Source organism: Miniopterus natalensis, chromosome 11, assembly GCF_054644295.1.
Source record: "Miniopterus natalensis isolate mMinNat1 chromosome 11, mMinNat1.hap1, whole genome shotgun sequence".
NCBI classification, from domain to species: Eukaryota; Metazoa; Chordata; class Mammalia; order Chiroptera; family Miniopteridae; genus Miniopterus; species Miniopterus natalensis.
This window is the reverse complement of record NC_142091.1, coordinates 77,708,334-77,734,208: the sequence shown is the minus strand read 5'-3', so window position 1 is coordinate 77,734,208 and position 25,875 is coordinate 77,708,334. Positions and strand designations below refer to the sequence as shown.

General features: G+C 66.1%; 3 protein-coding genes across 7 annotated transcripts; 2 read left to right on the top strand and 1 right to left on the bottom strand.

Moving 5' to 3' along the window:
• The first annotated feature begins 1,488 nt into the window (after positions 1-1,488).
• Positions 1,489-4,830, top strand: CD151 (CD151 molecule (Raph blood group)). Of its 3 annotated transcripts, none has more exons than XM_016219614.2 (8): positions 1,489-1,594; positions 2,153-2,280; positions 2,404-2,595; positions 2,953-3,027; positions 3,348-3,452; positions 3,550-3,708; positions 3,797-3,883; positions 3,976-4,830. In XM_016219614.2, the coding sequence occupies exons 2-8, from the start codon at positions 2,200-2,202 to the stop codon at positions 4,033-4,035; spliced, it is 759 nt and encodes a 252-aa protein (XP_016075100.1). In that variant the 5' UTR covers positions 1,489-1,594; positions 2,153-2,199; the 3' UTR covers positions 4,036-4,830. The 3 variants fall into 3 exon arrangements, with proteins under 3 accessions (XP_016075100.1, XP_016075101.1, XP_016075099.1); XM_016219615.2 differs by having other exon boundaries at positions 2,128-2,280; XM_016219613.2 differs by having other exon boundaries at positions 1,502-1,594; positions 2,149-2,280.
• A 991-nt stretch (positions 4,831-5,821) lies between these two features.
• Positions 5,822-7,530, bottom strand: POLR2L (RNA polymerase II, I and III subunit L). Its single transcript, XM_087822482.1, has 2 exons — positions 7,415-7,530; positions 5,822-6,075 (listed from the first exon to the last, which is right to left on the bottom strand). Exons 1-2 carry the CDS (start codon positions 7,507-7,509, stop codon positions 5,967-5,969), a joined length of 204 nt encoding a protein of 67 aa, XP_087678608.1. The 5' UTR covers positions 7,510-7,530; the 3' UTR covers positions 5,822-5,966.
• Positions 7,531-7,835: 305 nt separating this feature from the next.
• On the top strand, positions 7,836-25,405 carry TSPAN4 (tetraspanin 4). Of its 3 annotated transcripts, none has more exons than XM_087822096.1 (9): positions 7,836-7,889; positions 12,769-12,880; positions 14,491-14,570; positions 20,637-20,828; positions 21,364-21,438; positions 22,828-22,929; positions 23,387-23,518; positions 23,606-23,689; positions 24,450-25,405. In XM_087822096.1, exons 3-9 carry the CDS (start codon positions 14,508-14,510, stop codon positions 24,516-24,518), a joined length of 717 nt encoding a protein of 238 aa, XP_087678222.1. In that variant the 5' UTR covers positions 7,836-7,889; positions 12,769-12,880; positions 14,491-14,507; the 3' UTR covers positions 24,519-25,405. The 3 variants fall into 3 exon arrangements, with proteins under 3 accessions (XP_087678222.1, XP_087678221.1, XP_087678220.1); XM_087822095.1 differs by lacking the exon at positions 7,836-7,889 and adding an exon at positions 8,945-9,628; XM_087822094.1 differs by lacking the exons at positions 7,836-7,889; positions 12,769-12,880 and having other exon boundaries at positions 14,226-14,570.
• The last annotated feature ends 470 nt before the right edge of the window (positions 25,406-25,875 follow it).

Here is a 25,875-nt window from a genome sequence, read left to right as displayed (position 1 = left end):
GGGCCCGCAGGCTGCGGCTCGTCCGGCCCGCACAGCCCGGGTAGGGGCCTTCGGCGCGGGCACTGTTGGTGTCCCGCCCCCCCCCCCCCCCCCCCGCGCAGCCGGCGTTCAGACCTGTCGGGAGTGGGCGGGGCCTGCAGCCTGTGGGCGGGGCCGGGCCCAAGTTTTTCGGCCATGGGCGGGGCCTGGAGCAGGGCGGGGCTGACCGGGGCGGGGCCTGCGGACGGGGCGGGGCCTGTAGCAGGGGCGGGGCTGGCCTGGGCCGGGCGGTCCGTTGCGCCTCCCCCGCAGACCTCCGGCGGGCGGTGCGTTCTCCGCGCTCGGAGCCGTGGACCCCGCCCGACTCGGACGCGCGGCGGTGAGTGCGCCGCCCGGGCTGGCCGGCCGCCGGGGCCGAGAGTCCGAAGGTCCCGCGCGGCGTGGACTCGGAAGCCCGGCCGCAGGCTCGGGAGGCCCTTTCCGGAGGGAGCCGGACGCCGGGCGGCTGGGCGGGCGGAGGGAGACGCGGGGCGGGGGCGGGGCGCCTCCCGGGTCCGCGGACGGGCCCGGCGGTCCCCTCGGGCCAGGGCCCCTCCTGCGCATCCCGCTCATTGTTCCCGGGCGCCGGTCCCCTTCCCCGCGCCTGGGGCCCGCCCACCACCCGGTGCGAGTGGGCGGGCGGGCGGCGGCGGTGACCTCAGCGGGTGGCGCGGGATCCCTCGCGGGGCCGGCTGGCGCCGAGTCCCGGGTCCCCCTCGCGGGCGCGGGCCGCCGAGGGCCCGGCGGCGTTGCAGGGCCGCGGGGTGGGGCAGCCCCGCTCCCGGCCGCAGGAGCTATTTCTGGCCGGCTTTCCCTGGGGCTCACATCCGCCAGACTCCCCCGGAAAGGGGGGCCCTCCCCACGCGCGGCCCGTGTGCAGCCGCGGGGGCTGGATCTGTGTCCGGAGTCAGCGTCCCCAGAAGGCCGGGGACCTCGGGGCTGCCCCGGGCGGCTCCGCGTGGGGGGTCAGCTCCGCGTGGGGGGTCAGCTCCGCGTGGGGGGTCAGCTCCGCGTGGGGGGTCTGCGCCTCTTTTCCTTCCCAGGCTCAGCCACTGCTGCTTCGTGCGGGAGGAGCCGCGGCGGGTCTGGCGCTAAGGCTTAGGGGCGCTTGGAGGAGGCGTGGGGTTCCTCCCAGGATCGGACTGTCCAGAAATGCCCTCTGCCCTCCCCCTCCCTGGCTCAGACCAAAATACCGCCGGCCGCTCCCTGAGCTGGGGCTGCGAGTGACGCTGCGGGCTCTGGTCCGCCGTGTGGGGCACGCAGCCGCCGGGAGGGGGCAGGGTCCTGTCCAGTCGCCTGGAGTCTGACCTGTGACCTGTCCCCGCCCTCTAGTGGAGCCTCCCGGGGAAGTCCCGTCCACCTGCCTTTCAGGGAGCCCGGCCTGCGGCCAGGTGAGTGCCGGGTGGGGCTGCCTGAGTCCGCCTGTGGGCGTTGCAGTGTCTGGAAAAGTGGCCCCGGGCGCTGACATCAGTGTCCCGCCTGTGCCCCCCCCAGGGTAGTCGTCGCGGCAGAGCCGGCTGGCTGTTCCCGCCCGCGGTGCCTCGGAGGACGGCCTGTAGCTGTGCTTCTTGCTGGGGTTAGTGTCACTGTCCCTTTCCGGGAGTCAGGAAGCCCCAGGTCTGGGGGGTGCCTGTGCCCTCCACGGTGCCCGCTCTTGCTGGGAGGAAGGCAGGTCTGCCCTTTAACAGAAGCCTGAGTGGCTCCCCTAAGGCCACATGGCTAGTAAGGGGCAGGCCAGCCTGGCAGAGGGTAGGTTCCTGCCAGCCAGTGACTTGGGGCCTGGGGAATGCTGGGGTGGGGGGTGGGGCCTGCATGAGCTCATCACCGGTGTCTGCTGGGGCTTCCTGCCCCGGCTGCCAGTGGGGGTGAGTCAGCCAGTGATGGTTAGGGGTCCTCTGTGCCCCCTGGGCCCTGGGGTCTGGTCAGGGGAGCCAGGCCCTCCTGCCTTCCAGGGCCGTGGGCACCAGGCATCTGCCCTGGCTGCAGTGGGGTGGGGGCTCCTGAGCTGCCCGCCTAGGAAGCCTCCTGGTTCCCATGGACACTCTCCCAGGGCCTTGACCCAGGGCCAGTGGTTGCCTGGGCACCAGTGTCCCCTCCTTTTTTCCTCAGTAGTGTCTGGCCTCCTCCCAGCCAGGTCCTGGTGCTGTGGGCTCTCCGACCACCCCTGCTCCCAGCCCCAGGATGGGCGAGTTCAACGAGAAGTCAACATGCGGCACCGTCTGCCTCAAGTACCTGCTCTTCACTTTCACCTGCTGCTTCTGGGTGAGGAGTTGGCGCCTGCCGCCCCCGACCCACCTTCTCCGCTTGTCCTCCCATCCCTGGTCCTTGAAGGGAGTCCTGGTCTGGGGCTCACATGTGGTAACTGAACCGGTGCACTGCCCACAGCTGGCTGGTCTGGCCATCATGGCCGTAGGCATCTGGACGCTGGCCCTGAAGAGTGACTACATCAGCCTGCTGGCCTCGGGCATCTACCTGGCCACAGCCTACATCCTCGTGGTGGCTGGCGTTGTTGTCATGGTGACCGGTCTCCTGGGCTGCTGTGCCACCTTCAAGGAGCGGCGGAACCTGCTGCGCCTGGTCAGCGGGGCATGGCTGGCACTGGGGGTGGGGGTGCCTGGTGGGGGGCTCCCTGTCTGGCTGGCTGGGGCTGGAGGAAGGGACCGACAGGGGTCACGTGTAACACTGCAGTGTAGCCTCTGCTGTGTTCACCTGGTGGGGGGTGTCCCTTCCACCTGCCCAGCCCTCCTGGGAACCCCCAGCGGGGGAAGACACCGTCTCCGAGAGGAAGCCCTCACCTGCAGTCTGGAGCCCTCACTCTGGCCACTTGGGAGCGGAGGGTGGGGACTCTGTTGAGCCGACACTGGGAATTGCTGAGGGATAGGGTGTGTGTGCCCCTCTCCTGTCCCTGCTCACCCCCCCACCTCTCTGCCCCAGTACTTCTTCCTGCTCTTCTTCATCTTCCTGCTGGAGATCGTTGCTGGTACCCTCGCCTACGTCTACCACCAGCAGGTAGGGAGCCTGGACAGGCCACACGGAGACACGTACACGCAGACCCCCCCAAGCACCAGAGCTGACCATGTGCCATCAGGCCCTAGAGACGGGGGCTGGGTCACTGGGGGTAGGGTGCACTGTAGGGGTTCATGGGGGAAGGCAGGTGTTCCTAGTACCTGGACCTCTCTCCCCGCCCGCGCCCCTCCCCATGGCCACCTGGGTGATTCCCAGCCCACCTGACCCCTTTCCCTCGGAGCCCTCCCCACACCCCTCCCAGCATCTGCCCCACCTTGGAGGGTCTTAGATCATGGCTGAAGTTACCACCATCTTGCCTCCAGCTGAACGTGGAGCTCAAGGAGAACCTGAAGGACACCATGACCAAGCGGTACCACCAGCCAGGCCACGAGGGCGTGACCAGCGCAGTGGACAAGCTGCAGCAGGAGGTTGGTGGGTGGCTCAGGGAGGGGCCTTTCTGGGACCTCTGCAGGAGTCGGGCAGGGTGGGTGGGGCAGGGACTCAGCCCTGGCCGACTCCCCGCAGTTCCACTGCTGTGGCAGCAACAACTCCCAGGACTGGCAGGACAGTGAGTGGATCCGCTCTGGGGAGGCAGGTGGCCGCCTGGTCCCTGACAGCTGCTGCAAGACCGTGGTGGCTCACTGTGGTCAGCGGGACCACGCCTCCAACATCTACAAAGTGGAGGTAGGTGGGCGGGCCTGGGCTCCCTGTGAGGGATGCTGGGTGCTGGAGGACTTGCCTACCTTCAGCGCCCTCGCCCCTACCCTCCCAGGGCGGCTGCATCACCAAGCTGGAGACCTTCATCCAGGAGCACCTGAGGATCATCGGGGCAGTGGGCATTGGCATCGCCTGTGTGCAGGTGCGGGCCCTGGGGCAGGGTGGGCCCTGGTGGGTGCAGGGACACGAGGTGGCTGGTGGCCATGGCCCGCTCACGCCGGCTCTGTGCCACAGGTGTTCGGCATGATCTTCACGTGCTGCCTGTACAAGAGCCTGAAGCTGGAGCACTACTGACCCTGCCCACGCTGGCCCTGTGCGCGCCTGTGCGCTGCAGCTTCTCGCCGAGACTACTGAGCTGATACTACTGACAGCCAGGGAACTGGGGTCCCTGGGTGCCTCTCCCTCCCCTCCCCCTGTGCCATCCTCCACTACCATGCCATCATCATGCCCTCTGGGGACCCCCACCCCAGAGGGAGCTTCAAGTGCCTTTAGCTGCACACCAAAGTCCTGAGGCAGGGTCCCCTCCTGCAGTGGGGGAGGGGCAGCACTGCTGCCAATGGGGGGTCCTGGTCTTGCTGGTGTGGGGGGACTGGGTTCTGACAATAAAGTGCCCCCCTCCCACAGGCCACCTCCCTTGGGGGAGTATTGACACCTCAGGGTACTCCCTGATGCCTGTGCTTAGTTGGAAACATAGAGATGGGCTGGGTTGGCCCACCCTAGGGTGCTCCTAGCCCCTTGGACACACCCCACATGGTGTGGGGCAGAACTTGGAGGGGTGTTGCTGTGTGGGGTAGGTGGAGGAGGATGTTGATCAGCTGCAGGTGAGGAGCTCCACGTGCTTGCCACCAGGTCAGTGCCACCCATGTCCCCAGGGTCCCACACCTCTGCCGATCCCCCTGGTCCCAGCCACCTGCTCTGCTGAGCCTGCTTTGTCTCCCACTGCTGTCACCATCATCAAAATGGCCACAATGTTCACTGCTGTTTCCCCTTGCCCGGGGGCAGGGTCTGGGGGCTTATTCACTGCTGTATTACAGATGCCTAAAACTGCCCCAGCACATAGTAGGTGCTCAATAAATATCTGTGGGTTCACAGGTGGACTTACTGCATCATTGAGACGGTTCTGGTCCTCAGAGCCCTCACGTCTAGCAGGGTGGACAGACCCAGCTACCCATGGTCATGACTAAGGAGAGCAGGGAGCCAGGAGGGCAAATCCTAGGGGTCCAGGGCAACCAGGTGTGAGCTGAGAGCTGACAAGACTCAAGGGGGCACTGAGCAAAGGCCTTGAAGCAGAACTTCACACATTCTGGGAAGATGGTGGTGTGGCTGTGAGCCAGCTGGGAGAGGTGTGAGGCCTGGGGTCTGGCAGGATGTGTGCTGTTAATGGGAGCCAGGGCTCAGCCACTGTTCCTCTCCGCCCTGGTGGCTGCCTCCCTTCCTCTGAACTTTTCTGCACCCTGTTGGTCAGAAGGCACCAGGGCCCCCCTGACCCTTCCCAGGGTGCCAGCTCTTCTGGCTGGCCCACAGGATTAAATGCTAGTGCCCAGGGCGCTGGGAGCTCAGCCAGACCTGACAACCAGCAGAGCCTCCTCAGGGCCACCTGTGACCTGCTGTGGGGATTTTGGGGGTAGTTGTGGAGGCCAGGTGCTGCCTCTCCCTTCTGCAGGAACTTGGGCAAGGGAAGGGGCCTACTGAGCTTGAGTGGAGCCTGGAAGCTTCTGGCAGCAGAACCCTCAGAATGGGCAGCTGTGACCACAGCTGGCACTCTACTCAGAGCCCAGATCTGGTTCTTTAAGTCCTGGGAGAGAGGATGTGTAGACCTCTGTACTCAACCTAAAGAGCATCCAGAACACAGGGGTGGGGATGCCAGTACTCCAGTACTCTCTGCCTGTGTCTTTGGGGGTCTGTAACCCCCCTCCATAGGGAGACACCTCAGGCTGAGCAACTGCCATGGGGATGACTCTCCCTCCTCCCGGGCAGTAAGGGCCCCACATTCACCCCCATGAGACCTCAGGCATGAGGCAGAACACAAGTACATGGGTGGCGGGGGTCCCATAGAACCAGACCAACTGTTAGGACCTCCTTATGGTTCTGCAAAGACCTTTACTAGATGGTTCCTTCCAGAGCAGAGAGGACAAACGTCCACACAGCTGTGGGCAGGCATTGCTTCCAGCTACCCACACCTCAGTGAAAGGAGCTCTGGCCAGATGCTGCCAGGGTCTGCACGGTCACTTCTCCAGGGGTGCATAGTTGAGTAGCTTCTCAATCAGGTCCACGTGGGCCAGCAGCATGCGGCGGCAGCAGTAGCGCTTTAGGCCCAGTGCATCCAGGGCATCCCTGCAGGCAGGAGAGAGCAGGCTGTGGTCTGTTCATCTCAGCCTCAGTTGGCTGCTGTGGGATCTCCCCTCCAGGAAGCCACCCTGCCCATTCCCCAAGCCAACAAGAGCCCCCAGTTTCCCTGCGACCCAGTCCATTCACCGAGGCCTCCAGAAAATTCTCACACTGTTGGCCCCAATGTGCAGAGGTGGCAGTTGGGACAGGGGAGGCCAGGCGGGGAGGTCCTGTGCAGCCTACCAGCTGCTCCCTCACTCTGGTCACCCTAGCAGCCTCCTCAGGGTCCTAGTGCAAGCATTCAGCCCACCCATGGCTTCCCCGTTCATCCCACACCTGCACAGAGAGCCTATGGCATGCCGGCAGGCCCCACGCCCCAGGGGTTCATATGTGACCAGGACATGGGCTGTCCACAAACTGGCCAAGGGTGAGATGAATGCAGAAGAGACTCAGGCAGGCACGGTGGCAACCGCCTGCTAAGGGGCAAGCACAGAGAACAGACACTGCAAACGCCTGATGACAGCTGTGTGGTCAGGAAGCTGTCTAGTGGGGGGCTTGCAGGACATGTTGTGGCCCCAATAGCAGAGAAAAGAGGTTAGGGAGCAGGTGCACAGGGAGGAGGCTGAGGGCTTAACTGGTGGAGAGGTCAGGGGATAACTAGAAGCCCCCAACACCAGTGGCTTGATGCCCAACTCCCCTCTTTTCCCCAAACTGTGGGGGGTAGGGGTAGGGGAGAGGGCAACACTCTCCAGAGAGCAAGGCTGGAAGGGACTCTGAGGCTGAACATCTATGCAGGGTGACCTGGAATTGGATGTGAATGCAGTGGACCGCCCTGCCTGCCGGGCAACCTGGATCACGACCCCACCTCCCTGCTCTCCGACCTGGCCCGCAGGCCCGGACCCCTCCCCCGCCCCAACCCTGCTCCCTAGGCCGGGACCCCTCCCCCGCCCCAACCCTGCTCCCTAGGCCGGGACCCCTCCCCCGCCCCAACCCTGCTCCCTAGGCCGGGACCCCTCCCCCGCCCCAACCCTGCTCCCTAGGCCGGGACCCCTCCCCCGCCCCAACCCTGCTCCCTGGGCCGGGACCCCTCCCCCGCCCCAACCCTGCTCCCTGGGCCGGGACCCCTCCCCCGCCCCAACCCTGCTCCCTGGGCCGGGACCCCTCCCCCGCCCCAACCCTGCTCCCTAGGCCGGGACCCCTCCCCCGCCCCAACCCTGCTCCCTAGGCCGGGACCCCTCCCCCGCCCCAACCCTGCTCCCTAGCCCGGGACCCCTGCGCCGCCCCCGCCCCCGGGACGCGGCCCCACCGCACGGGAGGCCCCCGCCCGCCCCGCCCGGTGCCTCACCCCTCGGTGTACTCGGCCTGCAGCAGCCCCAGGTAGGCCTCCCACTTGTTGCCGACGATCTTGCCGCACGTGAAGCAGCGCACGGGGATGATCATGGCGACGGCGGCTCAGCGAAGGCGCCCCCGGGTCCCGGCCGCGCTCAGGCTCCAGCGGCGCCCCGCCCCGCGCCGGGCGCATCCACGTGCGGGGGTGTCCGGCCCGCCCCGCCCCGCCGCCCCCAGCCTGCCCGGCCAGTCCCCGGCGCCTCTGCGTTCTGTCCCACGGCCCGAACTGCCCCTGAGCGCGCGTGTGTGCGCGTGTGTGTGCGTGCGGGGGGCACGCGCGTCCGCGGCAAACCTGTCGGCGCCCCCTCGCCCACAGCCTTGGTACGTCCCGGGCTACGGCGTCCGAGCGGGGCCGCAAGAGCTCCGCGGCGCGGTTCGCGTTTCTCGTGTACGCGTGACTGACAGCTGCGCGGCGGGCGGACGGCGCCCAGGTACAGCCCCTGCCCGCGGGGATGCGGCCGGAGTCCCGCCCGCGGCGCCGGAGCCGGACCCGAGCCAGGCCGGGCCCGAGAGCACCCGCGTGGAGTCCGCGCCCCGAGCCGAGCCGCAGCAACAAGTGGCGGGGCGACCCCGCGGCGGGCGCAGGGGGCTTCCCGCCGTCCCTCCCGGCCCCGCCCGGAACGGGGTCCCCGGCCCGAGCCCCTGCCCGCGGTGCCCGGGGGTCCCTGCGGCTGAGCTCGGGGTCCCCTCGGGGGCCGCCCGCCCGCTCGCCCGGCCAGGTAGTTACCTGCAGCCGACAGCGGAGGGCGCGGTGGGAGCGGCCGGGCGGCGGCGCTCGGCCGTCCGCTCGTCCCGCCAGCTCGGGTCCACGCGCGGCGCCCGCGTCCTGCCTCCCCTCCTCCTGGGGCGGGGCGGGGGCCGGAAGGGGTCTGCAGGCGCCCCGGGACAGGCTGTGCTGGCCCCCGCGACCCCAGGGCGTCGCAGCTCGCCGCGGAGGACGGGCGCGGGCGGAGAGGGTGGTCAAGGAGGGCGTCGTGGAAGAGGCGCCTTTTGGGTGGGACCTTGTTGAACGCGGGATTTCACTAGGGGCGCGCCTGAGAGTGTGTGAACGGGGCGGAGCCTGGCAAAGGGACCCCTTGGGCCGAGGCCTGGAAGTTTTACCTGCGCGGTAGCTCGAGGGGACAGGTTTGGGCTAGGGCCAGGGTAGGTGGTGGAGCCAGAGGCGATGGGGCGGGGCCGTGGAGGATTTAAAGGGCGTGGAGGCCGCGTGTCTGGAAACGGGGTGGGCTTGGGGCTGGGGGAGGGCTTTGGGCAGGGAAGGCTCCTGCAGGAGGTGGGCTTTGGGCTGTGGGGGCTGGATGTGTGCCGAGTGGCACCTGTGACTTAGGGCGCGTGCCCGCTCTGGGCAGGCTCGCTGGCCTGGGACATCTGGATCTCTGGTTGGGTCCCAGGTGTTAGCTTTTTGTTCTCTGAGACTTTAGTTGGGGGGCAGGGAGGTTTTGAGGGTCCTCTGGGTCCTGGGTAGAGCTGTCCAGAGCCGCTGTCCGCCTGGAGTTTGTGCCTCCACCTTTGCCTGGGCCGGGACGCTTCCCCAATGGCATTTGCCATCCCCCACCCTGCCACGTGCAGAGCCACGAGCCAAAGCCACTTCCCTTCCCTGACACCCCTCAACCCCCCTCCCACTGACTGGACGCACATCCTGTCTCTGGCCAGATGGGCAGGATAGGGGGCCTTGAGTCACAGTGGCCTGGGGTCAGACCCAGGCTCAGCTACAGAGGCTGTCAGAGGCTGTGGAGGTGAGCGGGAGACCAGGCGGGCATCGGGGATGTCAGCTGGGTGGACCTTCGGGAATGGGTGGGGGCAGAAGGCTTCCCGGAGGAGGGCCTGTCCCACCCGGGCCTTTGCCACCAGTGCTCCTGCCCGAGCTGTTGTTTACTCGGGAGGGTGAGGGGAGCGAGCCTCCCGCCCGGTGCTGACCGGAGCCAAGTTGACATTCCTGGAATACTGAGCTGTATGTAGATTTGGGGGCGGGGGCAGCATCCTCTTGGAGAGCTCCTCCCTCCAGCTCCCAGATTTCCCAGGAGAGGCCATGGGGAGCAGAGCCGCTGCCCCGTCCCAGCCCGTGTGCACTGGCCCCAGCACACGTGTGCGCAGAGGCCCCTTGGGGCACTCGGTCCTCCCAGCTCAACTCTGCCCAGGCTGGACCACAGGACTCCGGGGGAAGCCTCAGGTCAGCCTTGCCGCCGGCCCCCTACCTGGGCCCTGAGTGGCCCTGTGTGTGTGTGTGTGTGTGTGTGTGTGTGTGTGTGTGTGTGTGTGTGTGTGTATGAGAGGGGTGGGGGGGAGCAAGTTGAGGCAAAAGCCAGGCTCTCTTCCGGGTGGCTGAGGGCAGGAGGGAGCCATGGAGGGGGCTCTGGTGGGGCTAGGGCTCTGCCTGCCTGCTGGGGTAGGTGGGGGCCCTTGCTTACCCTCTTGGTGTGGGGTGTCAGCACAGATGTGTCCCAGGCACAGGTTTTCCAAGAATGGGTGTCCTGCTCCCAGTAAGGGGGGGGTGCAGGCACGAGGCGGGAGCTGTGTGCACACGTGGTTTGGAACTCGTGAGCCATGTTTCCTGCTAGAAAGAGTCACTTGAGGGCAAGCAGGGGACCAGGGGAAATCAGAGATTGAAGTTTTAGCTTCTGGGACCTGGCCCTGAGCGTTGTCCTGGAGATAGGCCCCGCCCACTCGCCCTGCATCACAGCCTCAGTTTCCCCATGGATGGAACCAGGGTCCTGATCCTGGCTGTGCGGACATGGGGCCCAGGCTTGGCCCTTAGCTCCGCTTGCTTTGGGTAGATGTGAGCTCACACAGGATGCGCAGGGTGGGGCGGGGTCCGTGAACACAAGTGCTTGGACTTCTCCCCAGAGTCAGATGGGGTCACCCATCTGCTGCACCCACACTAACCCCCTGGGCCCCGGGGACTGGGGAGTCCTCAGTAGTGGTGTTTATAGGTGTGCTTGAGCCTGAACTGCTCCTAACCTAATCACCTTCTGGGAACACCTGGGCCCATGGCAGTGACATTTGGGAACGTCACTGTCTGCCAGCCCAGCCTGGCTGATGTGGGCTTCCTGAGGGTACTTCTCAGTAGGGGTCCAGGTGGCACAGGGCATTCACTGACATAGGGTGGGCATACACTGGGCAACTGAGGCAGGGTGCTCCCAGGGCCTTGGTAGGTGGGAAGGCACCGCTCCCCCCAGGATCCTAATTGTGTCCCCTCCACCTCTACCTCTCCGTGGCCTCCAGCAGAGGAATACCTGAGGGGGAGGAATGGGGGTGGGGTGGGGGGTGGGGAGGGCCCTGAGCTTGGGTTGGCCTGGGTGGGCCCAGGAGGAGAATGGAGGCCCTTGGTGGTCTCTTCCAGGGGGACCCCTCCCTTGTAGCGGATGTCTCCCAGCCCTTGAGGCTCTGGTTTGGGTCCCAGAGATGGCCCTGTCTGGACCCTGCCTGGGCCCTGCATGTGGAGGGGGTGCCAGCCTGGTGTTTGCCTGCCCCTCCCCCAGGCTGGGGGCCTGGGTGGGCCCTGGGCCTACAGGGTTGAAGCAGCAGCAGGAAGGCCACACCGCAGGCCTGTTTGTGTTGGCCCGGCCCTCCCATCTCCTCCAAGCCGCCTCAGAGCTGCCTGGCCTTCCCTCCACCCAGAGCAGCCCTTGCTGGGCTGTGTGCTCGGGCGGCTCCCTCCGCTGCTGGGGCTCAGGGCTGGGGCTCAGGGCGGGCCAGACAATCAGTTGTCATTCTGTCCGCCCCAGGCCTCCAAGTCCATGGTGGGCATGCTCTGTTTCTGCATTTGCGCAGGTCCCTTTTGAGTGGGCCTTGGGATAGCCAGGTAGGTGCCCATGGCCTCTGTGTGGCTCACACTGCCTGGGGAGCCCCTACCTGCCCCCCACTATGGGGCTGAACCCTGTCCCTGTTGCCTGCCATGTGTGCTGTTCTGGGGGACACGGGCCCATTGGTCCCTTCGCTTCAAGGAAGCCCAGAGTGGGGAGTGGGCAGGGAAGCTTCCTGGAGGAGGAGGGTGGCCCTGGAGGGAGGGAGCCAGCCCTGGTCTTGTCCTGGACCTGCCCCCGTGCCCTGATGGCAGGCTTGTGTCTGGGCTGCTCAGGGTGGGAGTGAGGGCTGGGAGGGCTTGAGTGGGGGCTGGGAGTGTGGGGCAGTCATCCTGTGTCGGCCACGGTCTTGATATCTGTGGGTCTAGGAGGGTTGTGGGGCCATGAAGGGTGCTGGTGGGGCCATCCTTTAGGGCCTGCCCAGGTGGCGCCCCCATGACCAGGTCTGGGGGGTGGTGACATGCAGGCCAACCTCAGGCCTGTGTGGGTAGCAGGTGTGACGCATGGTTTTTAGCTTCTGAAATGTTGCTGTGGGCTTTGGGCCCTGTGGCCCTGGGGAGGGGGTTCATAAAAAAAAGTGGGAAGGGCAGGTCCCCCATTGTCTTTGATACTTTACTGGGCCCTGAAACCCTTCCATGGTGAGTTCATCCTCAGGTGCAGCAATTGTGGAGGTGCAGGGGGGGGGGTCCCATGACCCTTGGCCCAAGCACATCCTCTCCCCACTGTGGTGGGTGCTGTTCATAACCCTTAACTGAGGTTGGGGGTCGGCCTCAGGTTGCTCGCAGGGAGGAGCTTGGACTGACCCTCCAAGTGGCCTATGTACCCCAGAGGTGACTGGACAGTGGGCACCTGCCAGGGTGTCATGTCGGGCCTTTCAGTCCCTTGTGCCCTGGGGCTGCAGGGAAGACCACCTGCACTAGTCCCCAGGCTGACGGAGCCCCTTTTCTGAAGGGGAGGTGTAGAGGGTGTGGCTAGGATGCCCGCTCCCCACACTCCCTGGCTGGTGGGGAGGACAGGCCCCCCTGTAAGTGCTGAGGGCAGATGAAGGGCCTCATGAGTCATCACCGGCGGGCTCTGCGGAGAGTGTGAGATGAGTTTGGTGGTGTCTGGAGCCGAGAAGGGGGCAGAGTGCAGGACACCTGGGGGTAGCGGACCACATAGGCTGGTCTCACGGGTCTGGGACCTCAGAGGTGACACATGGCTAGGAGCTGAGTCTGTGTGTGAGCCCATGCATCTGAACACGCATGTTCTCTGCGTGTGTGTGTCCCCACATGTACTCTGTGTCTGTGTGTGCAAGCCTGCCTTCCTGCCTGGGTGTCTCAGAAGGCTGAGTGACCAGAGGTTGGGGACGTAGCGCCCCTGTGCCCCAGCTCTCCTCCTCCCCTGTAGGGACCTAGTCCTGAGTGGAGGGCTGTTCCCTGTCCCCTTGGGGCCTGCTTGGGCTCTGAGAGCCTCGATGGGGTGGGAATTAGGGGCAGCCTCCATTCTGCCTGTCTTCCCTCCGCAGAGCTCCTGCCTGCCTTGGCTGTGTTGACCGCTCGCCTGCCCACTAGCCCACCTGCTGGGCCACCTTCAGGGGCACTGCCCACCGCCTGACTTCCTTCCCGTGGCAAGCCCAGGTACGTCACCACCTTGCTGGGCAGTGGGGAGCAGGTCTGGCTGCCCCCTGGGTTCATCTACGCCTAGCCCAGGTCCTCGCAGGCTGGACACTCCTGGGCTTGGGGCAGGCCGGGCTAGCGAGACACTGCCACCTGAATGTGCTCTGCTCAGGCCTCACCTGCTGGAGGAAGGGGACTCTTGTGGGGGAGGGGCTGGACTTTGGGAACAGGGTCACTGGGAAGCCCCCCACTCGCCACAATCCTGATGCACCTGTGTCCACACTGCAGGTGACCCTAGTGTGCTGGGTTGCGTTTTCCAGTTTCATCTCAGCCAGACTCACCTGCTCACCTGGAGTGATGGGCACAGGGTTTTGTAGATGGGCGTGGGAGTGGCAGGACTTTTGGGGGACGCTGGGACGGCAGTGGCTGAGTGAGATGGAGCTGAGGGCATCCTGGGTGCTGGGCCCAGTGTGGGAACCCAAGCCAACCCCCCACTGTCCGTTTCCCTTCCCATTGCCCTCTCTCACCCTGGCTCCTCTTGGGGCTTGTCTTAAATCGAAGCTCTGCCTCCCTCCAGCCTCCCATTGGGTGCCCCAGGCTGACCCCACAGGTGCCCCTCCCACTCAGGCTGTCAGCTGCAGGAGCTCTGCTCGGCGAGTGCCCACCCGGGAGTGCTGGGCTTGCACGGCCGGGCGCCACGCTGTACCTCGCCCGGGTCCAGAGGCTTGGGCCCCGGACCAAAGCCAGGGCCACCCCAAGTCGCCCCCGGGCAGCCACTGGGTCACTTCATTTGCATAGCGCGTCCCACATCGGGTGCGGCTGGGTCTCCAAGCCCCGCAGGCCCCGGGAAAGGCCGGGGGGCGTCGTTCCGCGGCCCAGAGCTGCCCGGGACTGGCCCCCAGCTCCCTGCGCCCAGCGCCCTGCGCCCTGCACTGCTCCCCGGCCCCCCGCGAGCGCCGTCCCCCCCTGGCGAGCCGCGGAGGGGAGCCCGAGGGGCGCCGGCGCGGGCGGAGGGGCCGGGTGGGGCGGGGGCGTCGCCCCGCGGCGGGGATTGGCCGGCGGGCCGGGCGGCGGATTTGCCCGGCGGCGGCCGGGAGGGGAGGGGTCCGCGGGGCGGGGCGGGGCGGGCGCAGATTGGCGGTGGGCGCGGGCGGGGCGGGGCTGCGGCGCTGGGGCTGCGGCGCGCGGCGGGCAGGTGTCCGGGACCCGCGCCGGGTCTGCGCCGGCGGCTCGCGGGGCTGCGGCCGCGGGGGGCGCGGGGCGGGGGGCGCGCGGGGCTGCGGCCGCGGGGGCCGGGGGACGCGGGGGGCGGGATGCGGCGCGCGGGGCCGGCGGGCGCGGGGCGCTGAGCCGCGGGCACCCCGCCATGCGCCGCTCCAGCACAGACGAGTCCACCTACCGGCGCAGCCCGTCGCCGGAGGGCAAGGAGCCGGGCTTCGCGCGCGGCGGCCCCTTCCGGCGCTACAGCAGCCTCTACGGGCGCGGGGACGGCGGCGACGCGGGCGGCGCCTTCTTCGGGCTGCGCGCCGGCCCCGGGCCCGGCCCCAAGGCGGCCCGCGCGCGCTACACGTCGCCCAAGGGCACCAAGTACGTGGTCTTCTACCTGGACCTGTCCTTCATCTTCCTGCTAGAGCTGAAGCGGTGCGGCATGGCGCGCGGCTGCCTGCAGGGCGTCAAGTACCTGATGTTCGCCTTCAACCTGCTCTTCTGGGTGAGTGCGGCGCGCCGGGCCGGGGCGCGGGGGGCGCGCGGGGCGCGCGCTCTCGGGGCGCCGCTGCCGCTGGAGTGGGGGCGGGGGGGCCGGGGGCCGGGGCTGGCCGGCCAATGGGGAGGGGCTCCGGCGGGGTGCAGGGGGGGAGTCCGCCGGCCCCGCCCCGCTCCCCGGGAGGAGTCCTGCCCTCACCTGCGTGCCCGACGGGGCTGCCCGGGGCACGGAGCGGCACCTGCCCGGCGTCCAGCCCTGGTCTGTGTGCTGGGGCTGGGGCCTCCCCTCTGTCCGCTTCCCTCCCTGCCTGCACCCCGAATTCTTTCTTTACCACCCCCCCTAAGTGGACCGGTGACCTACCAGGCCCAGGGACCCTGGGCTCCAGAGGGGCTGCGGGGAGGGGCGGGCGCGCACCGGGGGCTCGGGCTGGGTGCGCCACCCTGAGTGTGCGCGGGGTGCCTCTCCAGCAGGCTGTGCGGGGCTCCCATAACTTTTGCTGAGTGGGTTGGGTTTGCTCAGACAGGACGTGCCTGTGTCCAGGTCAGAGGTGCTGGTACTTCTTCGTGGCCTCTTCCCCCAGGACGGGGACAGCTGCCACCCAGTCCCGCGCTGCGGGGAGGGCGGTGCGTTGTGGCCGAGGCAGGTGCCACACCTGACAGGTTGGAGGAAGCCGGGCCAGACCTAGGCTCCAGTGGCTGGGCAGGGGGACGCCAAGGTCACTCCTGTGCCATCACTAATTCCCGAGCCAACCTCCCTTCCACAACCGGGAGTGAGGGGGCGTGGCCTGGGCTGTGGACTCCAGAAGGAGGCTCATTTGCATGCTCATTTGCATGTGGTCCAGGGAAGGCCGGATGCCTAGAAACCCAGGTCTACCTTTCTGCACCTCCCTTCCATCCTGCGCCCTGGCTTTTCTCCCCCCCCCATTTTGTGGGGGAGTCAGGGGTCACTGGGAGGGGCAGCTGGCCTGGGGCCAAGTGGGGGAGTGAGAGCCAAGGAGGCTCCTGCCCCAGATGCCTGCTTCCAGAGAGGGTCACCCCACGGGTTTGTGCTCTGCAAGGGGCTTCTGGGAGGGGAGGCCCAGGCCCAGAGCGGAGGTGAACTCTGGAGGCCAGGACCCCTCAGAGAGGTGGGTGCAGGTGGAGCTCTGGACAGGCACGGGAAGAGGTGGGGGCATGGACCAGCTGCAGTGGGCACCAGCGTGGTTGGCACTGATGGCTGCAGATGAGTGTGACCGGAGCTGGCAACCATAGGTGTCGCTGTGGTGGGTAGTGTAGGTTGTGGATTGATTGCTCGGTGGGGGGGGGAGGCAGTGGGTGTGGTGGGACAGTCCCGGGCCCCAGCTGCATCTCCCACCCTTGGCCATGGTTCCCGTCTCCAGCCTGCGGAACAGCACCGGGTTTGGTGTTTCCTCCATGGCTGCCCCGAGGATTAAGCCAGTGAGGTCCTGCCCTTTGGGGCCCTGCCTGGTGGCCGCCCCTCACTCTCCACTCCCAGGCAGCCCTGCCGTGGTCCTTGTCTCTCCCCTGCATTCCCCCCCCCCCGGGTACTTGCCTCAGGGGGTCCTTGGTTAGTGGGGCCATTTCTAGGATGGGCCAGGGCTGTGTATGCTCATCTCTGAGCCTTGGGGTTACCTGGGGGGCTCCTAGGGTTAGGGGTGAGAGAACAGCACCAATGAGGACTTGGGGGCTCATGGTGACTAAGAAGATTAATTCCAGCCAATTGGGTAGATTTTAAGTGAACAGCGTGGAGTTGTGACCCCGGTAAAAACATTCGGCCAAGGTGGGGAAGCCCTGGCCCCTTTACCCAGTCCACCCGACCCCACTTTGGGCAGCCACAGACCTGATTTCTGACACAGCGGACAAATTCTTGAACTATGTGTAGATGGTGATCTCCACCATGCCCAGCCCCCACCCTGAGGCTGTGCCGGCTGCCAGGTGAGGGGCTTCTGGGCACAGGCTTGGCCCCTGTGGGCACCCAGCCCTCCACCCCATTCCAAGGACATGGCCTACTGCCCAGCCATCTGCCACTTTGAGCCGTGTGGCCAGAGGGGCATCGGCAGAGGGCCTGCTGGCACCTGCCCCGCATGGGCCTGGAGGTGATGGCATCACCAACCATGCCCGAGGCCAACCTGAAAAATCCACAGACAAGACAGCTACAGCAGGAAGGGGGGTTGTAGCTGGGGATAGGTGAGGGCAGGGCTCAGGGTGCATGGGAGAGAGACAGGGAGGCTTCAGTTGATGGCAGGGCTGGGGTGGAGGACCCTCCTCTCCCAGGCTGTCCTTGGGTCGGGGCCTGCTCTTGGGTCCACCTGGGCTTCTCTCTGGCTGGGGAGTGGGTCCAGTGCCTCAGGCAGTGAGCAAGGGGCTGGGGAGGTGCAGGGTGGGACATTGGTAAGCTTGGGCGGGGTCCTGGATCCCCAGCTTTGCTGTCTTGGCCCACCTGACCTGGGAGGGGGGGACTAGAGCTCCTGGCCCCTGGGGACTTAGCTGCATTTATCCTGCGTGAGATGTTCTGTGGGTGTAACGGGGCCCATTTCCTCCTGCACTCGGAGGCTGTAATTTTCCTGCCAAAATGTTTTAAAAGCTGCACACGCAGAAACATTTCAAAATTACAGGTGATTTTATTAAGCACGGGTGTGCACTCTGTCAGTGGGCGTGTCTGTGAGAGTTTTGGTGGCTGTTCCCTGCAAATGTACTTGAACATGGAGGGACCTGGGCCCGGTGGGGGTGACGGGGCACAGGGCAGTGTGTCTGTGGCCTGTGAGGGTGTGTACGTTGTCGCAAGTGACACTGTGATGGTGAGGCATCTGTGACAATGTGGGCCCTTGTCTGTGTCACAGGGTGTGTGATGGCATGTGTCCGGGTCGCAGCCAGCGGGGGTCTCTCCTGCCATCTCAGGGTGGAGGCCAGGACATTTCTCTAAGTGTTAATTAAGGAGAGATGTGTCCACCAGGACTGGCAGTGGGGTCCACGCCTCCTGGGCCCCCCGGAACCTGGACTGCCCCTTCCTGTCATCTCTTTATTGTCCCCTATGGCCGCTCTGCCCGGCAGCATCCCTCTGCTCCCTTCCCCAAGTCCCCCCACCAGGCAGCGTGGTCTCGTTTTTCCCGCAGACAGGAGCCATCCACCTCCCTTGAAGGCAGAGCACAGGCGGTTTGGGTTTTAAAGAACAGCCCAGCACCTTCCTCTGCTCAGGGACCTGCCCCAAGAGGCAGCCCCACCCACCTAATTGTGACCCTCTGATACCCAGAGCTATGAGCCAGTTAGGGGCCAGGGGTCAGCTGACCCCAGTGGGTCACAGCCAGAGAGGGCCTGACTTCCAGCTCCCTCCACAGAGGGGTGGCCCACCCTCCCCCCTGGGTCTCTCCCCTGCCCCAGTGCGGGTCTGCATGGTGTTGTTTCTGAACACAGTGCCCCAGTGGGTGCCCCCAGCCTCAGCCTCCCTCCCAGGGTCCTTGCAGATCCCACGAGTTCCGTGGGGATGAGGTGCTGGGTGTCCCGATGGGCATGGGGACAAGGAGGGGTGCAGCCAGGCAGGCAGGTGGGAGGATTGAGTCAGTGCTCATCCCTGCTCCCTCTGTGCCCCATGATGTCACTAGCGGCCCCTCCCAGAGGCAGGCTCAGGGTGCCCAGAGGTGCTGGTGGCCCAGTCTAGCTCCCTGACCCTGGCCCTGCCTGAGGTCAGCACCATGGATAGCACCACCCCTGGCTGCCGGTGGGGGGGCCAGCCTCCATCCATCCTGCAGGTGGGGGGCACACACATCTCCCTACAGCCAGCACACCCGCCCCACCCTGGGGCTGTGCCCAAACCCGGCTCTGAGGTGTGTGTTCACCTGGGGTGCCTGCCTGGGTGTGTGCTGGGCCGTGAGCGACCAGCTGCCAAGTGTGTGTGGGGGGGCGCAGACACCAGGTGACGTGTCCAGTTAGAGGGTCCTGGATCTCCCATCCCGGCAGCCTCCCTGGCCTCCTGCCCCCCTGGCCTTTGGAGCCTAATCACAGCCCTGAGCTTGATCAGGAGACATGCTGAGCGGGACATGTGCCAGGCTCTAATCCTGGCCAGGGTAGAGACGCTTGTCACACATGGTGGCCCTTCTGGGAACCTCCAGGGCCGGTCAGTCAGTGCTGGGGCCGGACAGCCTCTGTCCCAGGGGCCCGCCAACCTGGTACCTAGAAGCACAGGGCCTAGGCACTTCCTTCCCCCATCCTGCTCTGGGAGGGGTGCAGCCAGGCTCTGTGACCCCAGACCATGGATGGAGGAGCCCCGTCTGGGGGTACCCAACACCAGGTGGCCATTCAGTAGAGCTTCCCAGGCTCTATCCTGAGCCAACAGCATCAGAAAAGGTGTTTTTTTTGTTTTCTTTTTAGAAAAGGTGTTGTTTGTAATTTTCAAACAGTCCTTGTTTTTTGGGGAAGGTGTTGGCCTTGGGCTGACTGGACTCCCCCACTGGTGGGTGGACATTCCACTGGGGGCTTTCCTTCTGCTCAGCCTGGGCAAGGTCCAGAGGGACTCCAGATGCTGTAGGAGGCCTGGGCTGAGCTGCACCCCCACCCCCTGTAATTGTGGTCTCCTGCCAGCCAGCCGGGCTTAATGCACCATGTGCACTCCCGGGTGAGCTATGGAGACCAGCGGCACCTGCCACCCCCACCGCTGTGGCCAGGCTGACTGTGGTGGGGGAGAGGCTCAGGGCCCACAGGGCCTGCCTGAGTTGCGGGGTCCCTGTCGGGGTCGACGCCCCAGGCCTGGGGAGTGGGGTGGGGATGTGTGGCCAGCTCCTCAGGGCTGGCTGGGTGGGCGGCTCATCTCCCAGTCTTGGTTCGCTTGTCTGGGAAATGGTGTGTGAGTCTGGCTGTTGAGGCTGGGGAGGCTTTTGTGGGGTGATGTGGGGCTCTTGGTGGCCTTGGGTGAGTAACACTGTGGCCTTTGGAGTCTGGTGGCCCCGCTGTCCTGGGTGTGCAAGGTGAACACTCTGGGGGGCAGGACTTGTGCCCAGACTGCCCGTTGGCCAAGCACATGGGGACCGAGGCCAGACTGCCAGGACGCTCCCGGGCCCTCATGGGGGCGCAGGGTCCCACATCTCTGTCCAGTCCTAGAGTGGGGCAGGGCCCCCAGGGCTGCCTAGCCTTCCCCAGAGCCGTTGGCCATCGGTCCCCAGGTGCTGGTCAGCATTTGTGGGGGGGAGGGCCCCCAGCCCGCTCCCTGGAACATCCCCCGTTTCACCCTGAGCCAACCCAGAGCCCAAGGCCTCAGTGTGTGAGGGTGGGGGCTGGAGCCTCAGCCCCCTCGGCCAGTCGCGGTTGCTCCTGCTTCCCCGAGGCCGGGCGTCCCCATCACTGGACAAGGCTAAGAGCCCTCTTTGGGTTCATCACTGCCCTGCCTCTCCCGCTTCTTCCTCTTGTTTTAGTTGATTTTTGTAATAATGAGCAGTTATGAAATCCAATAAGGGCTCCAGTGGTTGTGGGAGGAGGCAGCGAGGGCAGGGGGCGGGCGCTCTGCTCCACCCCTGCCCGAACTCGTAGAAGGCCCACCGGTGCTTTGGGGCTTGTGCTTACTAGGGGACAGCTGGGGACACTCAGAGGGGCCCACAAGGTGGCGGCCACGTGGGATCTGGTGTTTGGAGTCGTCGGGCCACCCGCTGGGAAGCCAGATTTTTAGGAAGAGTGAGCATGTAGGGTCCTGCTGAGGCCTCGAAGGTGGGGTCTCCCTGGGCTGCTCAGGTCCAGAGCGGCTGTGGGGCTGGACCCATGGAGCAGGCAGCATGGATGGGCGAGGTGCAGGCCATGTTCTGGGGCAGAGGGGGACGCTTCTTGGAGGGGTAGCATTCGGGGGTGCCCTGGGGCCCCCTGCCCAGGCTGCCTCAACAGGGTGCCCCATTCATGGTAGCAGATACCAAGCACCACCGCCTCCCTCCAGCCACAGCATGACCAGGTCCCAGGCGTGGGGCCCTGCCGTCTGGTCGCTGTGGCTGTGGATTGGGGGTGTTGGGAGGCCAGCAGGCGGGTGGGGGTGCACGTGGGCTTGCCCTGGACACCTGGGCTGCGGCCTCACTGCCCCTCTCCCCCCCCCCCATCCCAGCTGGGAGGCTGTGGCATCCTTGGCGTCGGCATCTGGCTGGCCGCCACGCAGGGCAACTTCGCCACGCTGTCCTCCTCTTTCCCGTCCCTGTCGGCCGCCAACCTGCTCATTGTCACCGGCACCTTTGTCATGGCCATCGGCTTCGTGGGCTGCGTCGGGGCCATCAAGGAGAACAAGTGCCTCCTGCTCACCGTGAGGGCGGGGCGGGGCGGCGGGGCGGACGCGGGGTGGGCGCAGCGGGGTGGGCGCCCGGCTCCCACCCACAGCTCCACCCCCGGGCAGTGGGTGTCGGGGGCTGGGGCTGCTCTCAGAGGCAGTGCCAGAGCTTGGTGGGGGCCTCCCGAGACAGGACAGGGACACGTGTGCATGCGTGCCTACGATCCTATGTGTGCACACGCGGGACAGGCAGGGCCCCTCCGGCCTGCACTGGGCCTGTTTCCCCGAGACTGCCCCTTTTGGGACCCTTCCCCAGCCCCTGTCCCCAGCCTTTTGGCCTTGGGACCCTTTGTTGAGCTGCTGCTAGCCTGGCCTTGGCCTTGGTGTGGATTCAGAGGCAGGATGTCCTCGGGATGCTCTCAGCCTTGTCCTCGGAATGTTGACCACAGACCCTTCAGAAGGGAGTGGCCGGGCCCTTGGAAGGTGGAAGGCTCCAGGGTTGGGGTGGCTGACCCCTGGGGGTTGGGCAGGGTTGCTGAGGCCTGTGTCTGTCTGCCCCCCGCCCCCCCAGTTCTTCGTGCTGCTGCTGCTGGTGTTCCTGCTGGAGGCCACTGTCGCCATACTTTTCTTTGCCTACACGGACAAGGTACAGCCACCTCTGCCCGCAGCTTTGGGTGTGGGGGCTCCATCCCAGCAAGGGGCCACGGCAGGGCGGGTGTGCGGCCAACGGCCGGCTGTCGGAGACCCCGCACTCGGCTTGGGTGACAGCGGCCCTGTCGTCTGATCCATGGCACCTGGCCTGGGGCTTGGTTTTAACCACAGCCCCCGGGGTCCAGGCCTGGAGGGGACACCAGGCCAGAGGCTCCGGGAGGCTTCTGGGCTGCTCAGGTGAGCTCCAGCTCCTGCTGAAAAACACTCCGATGTCCCGCCTGTTTATTTAATTGTTTATTTCCCTCAGTAAGGGCTTCACCTGTGCTTTGTTCCTTGGGTTATCACCCAAGACTTATTTTTTGCTTATCTGTTCTACTTTGCCATGGGAGCTCTTTCAGCTGGCTCCTGGCTCCTTGGCTTGGCCCCCAAGCACTTTTTGGGGAACACTTTTTTTTTAAATCCTCACCTGAGAAGATATATATATATTTAAATATATCTTTATTGACTTCAGAGAGAGGAGGGAAGAGGGAGAGAGAGATAGAAACATTAACAATGAGAGAGTCATTGATCAGCTGACTCTGCATGCCTCCTACTGGGGATCGAACCCACAACCCGGGCCTGTGCCCTCACCAGGAATCGAACCAAGATCTCCTGAATCCTAGGTTGGTGCTCAACTGCTGAGCCACGCTGGCCGGGCCCAAGGATATTTTTTCCATTGTTTTCAAAGAGAGTGGCAGGGAGAGAGAAGCATCGATGAGAGAGACACATGGATTGGCTGCCTCCTGCACGCACCCTCAGGGGCACTGGGGTCGAGCCCGCAACTGGGGTTGTGCCCTTGACCGGAACTGAACCCAGGAGCTGTCAGCCTGCAGGCCGATGCTGTAACCACTGGGCCAGACCGGCCAGGGCAGCACTTCCTTTTTGCATTCTGATGCCAGAAGACTCTCCAGGCCCATCTCGGGTATTTTGTGCCCAGCGGGAACCAGCCATTTCTCCCGGCGCCGTGGCCGTTTAGAGGAAGGTCTTAGGCCCGAGCCTTGGGCGCTGGTGGGCTCCTCGTTCTGGGTGTCAGAGCCGCGAGCCCCTGGGCGGGCGGCACGGCCGTGTGTGTGCTGACCCGTGTGCATGGACAGTCGGAGCGCTGTGCGCCTGTCACTCTGGGTCTGTCTGTACGTTGGGCCGGGTCCGTGCCGCTGTGTCTGACCCTAACCCCGTGCGCAGGGCACAGGTGGGCCGGGGAGGCCGCGGAGCCGAGGCCTGGGAGCTGTGCGGGCGCCTGGGAAGAGGCCACCCCAGGGCGGGGCACGGAGGGCGGGGGTGCGGGGTCTGGACGGCGAGGCCTGGCCGCCAGGGGGAGGTCCCGCTGACCGCGCTGCGCCTGCAGATCGACAGGTATGCGCAGCGAGACCTGAAGAAGGGCCTGCACCTGTACGGCACCCCGGGCAACGTGGGGCTCACCAACGCCTGGAGCATCATCCAGACAGACGTGAGGGGCGGGGCCTACGCCTGGGGGGGGGCGGCTGGGGGCGGGGCCTCACCCCGGGGCAGGGCCACTGTTGGGGGCGGGGCTGATCTCCGGGGCGGGGCCTTACCTGCGGGGCGGCTGGGGCGGGAGGCTGGGGGCGGGGCCTCACCTCCGGGGGCGTGGCCGCAGCTGGGAGCGGGCGGGAGGCTGGGGGCGGGGCTGATCTCCGGGGCGGGGCCACTGTTGGGGGCGGGGCTGATCTCCGGGGCGGGGCCTTACCTGCGGGGGAGGCTGGGGCGGGAGGCTGGGGGCGGGGCCTCACCTCCGGGGGCGTGGCCGCAGCTGGGAGCGGGCGAGAGGCTGGGGGCGGGGCCTTACCCGGGGGCGGGGCCTCACCTCCGGGGGCGGGGCCGCGGCTGGACCTCCGCGACGCGAGGCTGGGGCGCCCCAGCGAGGTCCCAGCCGCGTGTCCCCGCAGTTCCGCTGCTGCGGCGTCTCCAACTACACGGACTGGTTCGAGGTCTACAACGCCACGCGCGTGCCCGACTCCTGCTGCCTGGAGTTCAGCGAGAGCTGCGGGCTGCACGCCCCCGGCACCTGGTGGAAGGCGGTGAGCCCGCGCCCCGGATTCGGCCCCGGGCCCGGGGGTCGGCCTTGCGCCCGGGGCCCGCCCCAGTGACACCCGCTCTCCCTCCAGCCGTGTTACGAGACGGTGAAGATGTGGCTCCAGGAGAACCTGCTGGCGGTGGGCGTCTTCGGGCTGTGCACAGCGCTGGTGCAGGTATGGGGGCCGGGGCACCCCGCGTGGAGCCCACCGCCCCAGGCAGAGGTGGGGTTGTGGCAGTGGTCAGGGACACCGCCACGGAGGAACTGCCTTTGACACCCCAGCGATAGATGGGCTGCCCTGGGCTCCTGAGAGGCGGGCGGAGGCACAGCCTGGACGCCTCTGTGCTGAGGACCCTGTGCCCCCCCGCCAGCCCTGTTCCTGCAGCCCGAGCCCCAGCCCACGGGACTGCCCAGTGTGGTGAGGGTGGGCAACCCCAGCCCTGATAGGCAGGTCCAGCTGGGCCCTGCCCCCCTACCCCCTGGTCCCCTGGGGAGCTGAGCCAGGTCAGTAAACCTGGTCATCAGGGCAGCCGCCCTTCCTGAGGTTCACAGACAGATGGGAGGTGGAAGCCAGGCCAGATGGACACTCATAAGTGACGATCACAGTTGGATGAATGGGCAAGGGGCAGGATGCTGGGGCTTTGGGGCAGGTGGGGAGGGGGCAGGTGGCCCAAGACCCAGCCTGGAGCTAATGGGCCCTGAAACAGTCCCTGAAGCCATGGGCAGAGCCCAGGTGGCCATGCCAGAGGGAAAGGTGGGCCTGGGTCTGAGCCCAAGGAACCTCTCGAGCTGATGGATCTGAATTGCCAAGGGTGGGGGAAACATCCCCACAGGAGGGGCCAGGCCATCGGGACCTGTGGGGCAGGGTCCAGGCCTCTGTAGGCAGGACCTGGTTCCATGGAGTGGTTCTGCCCGGCCCCCTCATGTCCCTGCAGATCTTGGGCCTGACCTTTGCGATGACCATGTACTGCCAGGTGGTGAAGGCCGACACCTACTGTGCGTAGGCTGCCCACTGCCCGCCACCCTGCTCCGCTGCCAAAGGACACCGCCTACCCGGGAGATGGCCTCGTCCTGCTGCAGGCCTCTGCCAGCCTGTACGTGGGGGAGGGAAGGCGGCGTCCCCAGGACCTTGGCCAGGCCTCTGAGCACCATGCCAGAGGGGGCAGCTGAGCACTGGCCACATGGGGGCCTGGGAGGGCTTCTGGCATCTTAACTTCTTCATCCATGTATCTCCAGAGCAGTGTTTCCCCTGAGACCCTGTGAAGGGCAGGAGGTTGGGGCCACACACGGGCTGGGGTGGGGGCAAGGGGCCTCCTGCTGACCCTGGTGCTTGGGCAGGGCCGGAGCCCTGACATCCACATTCCACATGGGGCCTGGGCAGGCTCCCGGTGCATCTTAATAAAACGTGTGGGCAGCAGCCCCCAGCTGTGTTTGTCGCTGCCCTGACCCCCCACGGGGGGTACCATGTCTAGGCACACCTGTGCCCATGGACCCCCCACCAATATGGGACAGGTGCCTGGAGTGGGATTCCAGGACATACACAGGCCCAGGTGAGCTGCCCAGGCCAGGCAGAGAGGGACTTGTGTACCTCAGGACAGCCACCAAAACCTCCATTAAATTAGCTCCAAGAAATGGTGCAGAGGCCCCAGGAACTGCTGAGTCTCCCTGACCTATCCACTTGCCCCTCCCCTGACATGGGGTGGCCTCTTACCCAGCCCCGGGCCTGCCCCCCGCCCCCGCCCTGGTGTCCTCAGTGAGTGGAGTCCAGCCCCTTGCTCCCTGTTACTGATTCCTGTTTTGTTCCTGGGAACTGTGCCCCTAAGTGTTACTCTGTACAACTTGGCAAATAAAGTGGGCTGTGGGGTCCAAGCAGCGTCACGGGGCCCAGGATCAGCAGTGGGGTCTGAGCCGCGTCATGGGGCCCAGGATCAGCAGTGGGGTCTGAGCAGCATCACGGGGCCCAGGATCAGCAGTGGTCCAGCTGCATCATGCACCTCAGAGGGTGGGGCTTCCGGTGAACAGGAATGATGGCACTGAGGGGCCTGGGTCTGGCGTCCAGGTTGGGGGATGGGCTGCTCTCAGGAGCCTCATGGGCTGTGGGGCATCACCACCAAACCCCACCCATAACCTATTTCCAGCCCCCATTCCTGTCTGCTCTGCAGCCCGGCCTTGGTCACCACCTGTGTCACTGTTCTGTGGCAGGCCCACCTGGTGACACCTGCCACAGGCATGCCCCAGACCACCAGGGCGTGCAGCCCCGCCCCAGTTCCTGTCTTGCCCCTATGCCCTCCTCCTGAACTAACGTGGAGGTTACATTCTAGGGACACAGTTACCACATTGACACCTTCTTACCAGCCGCAA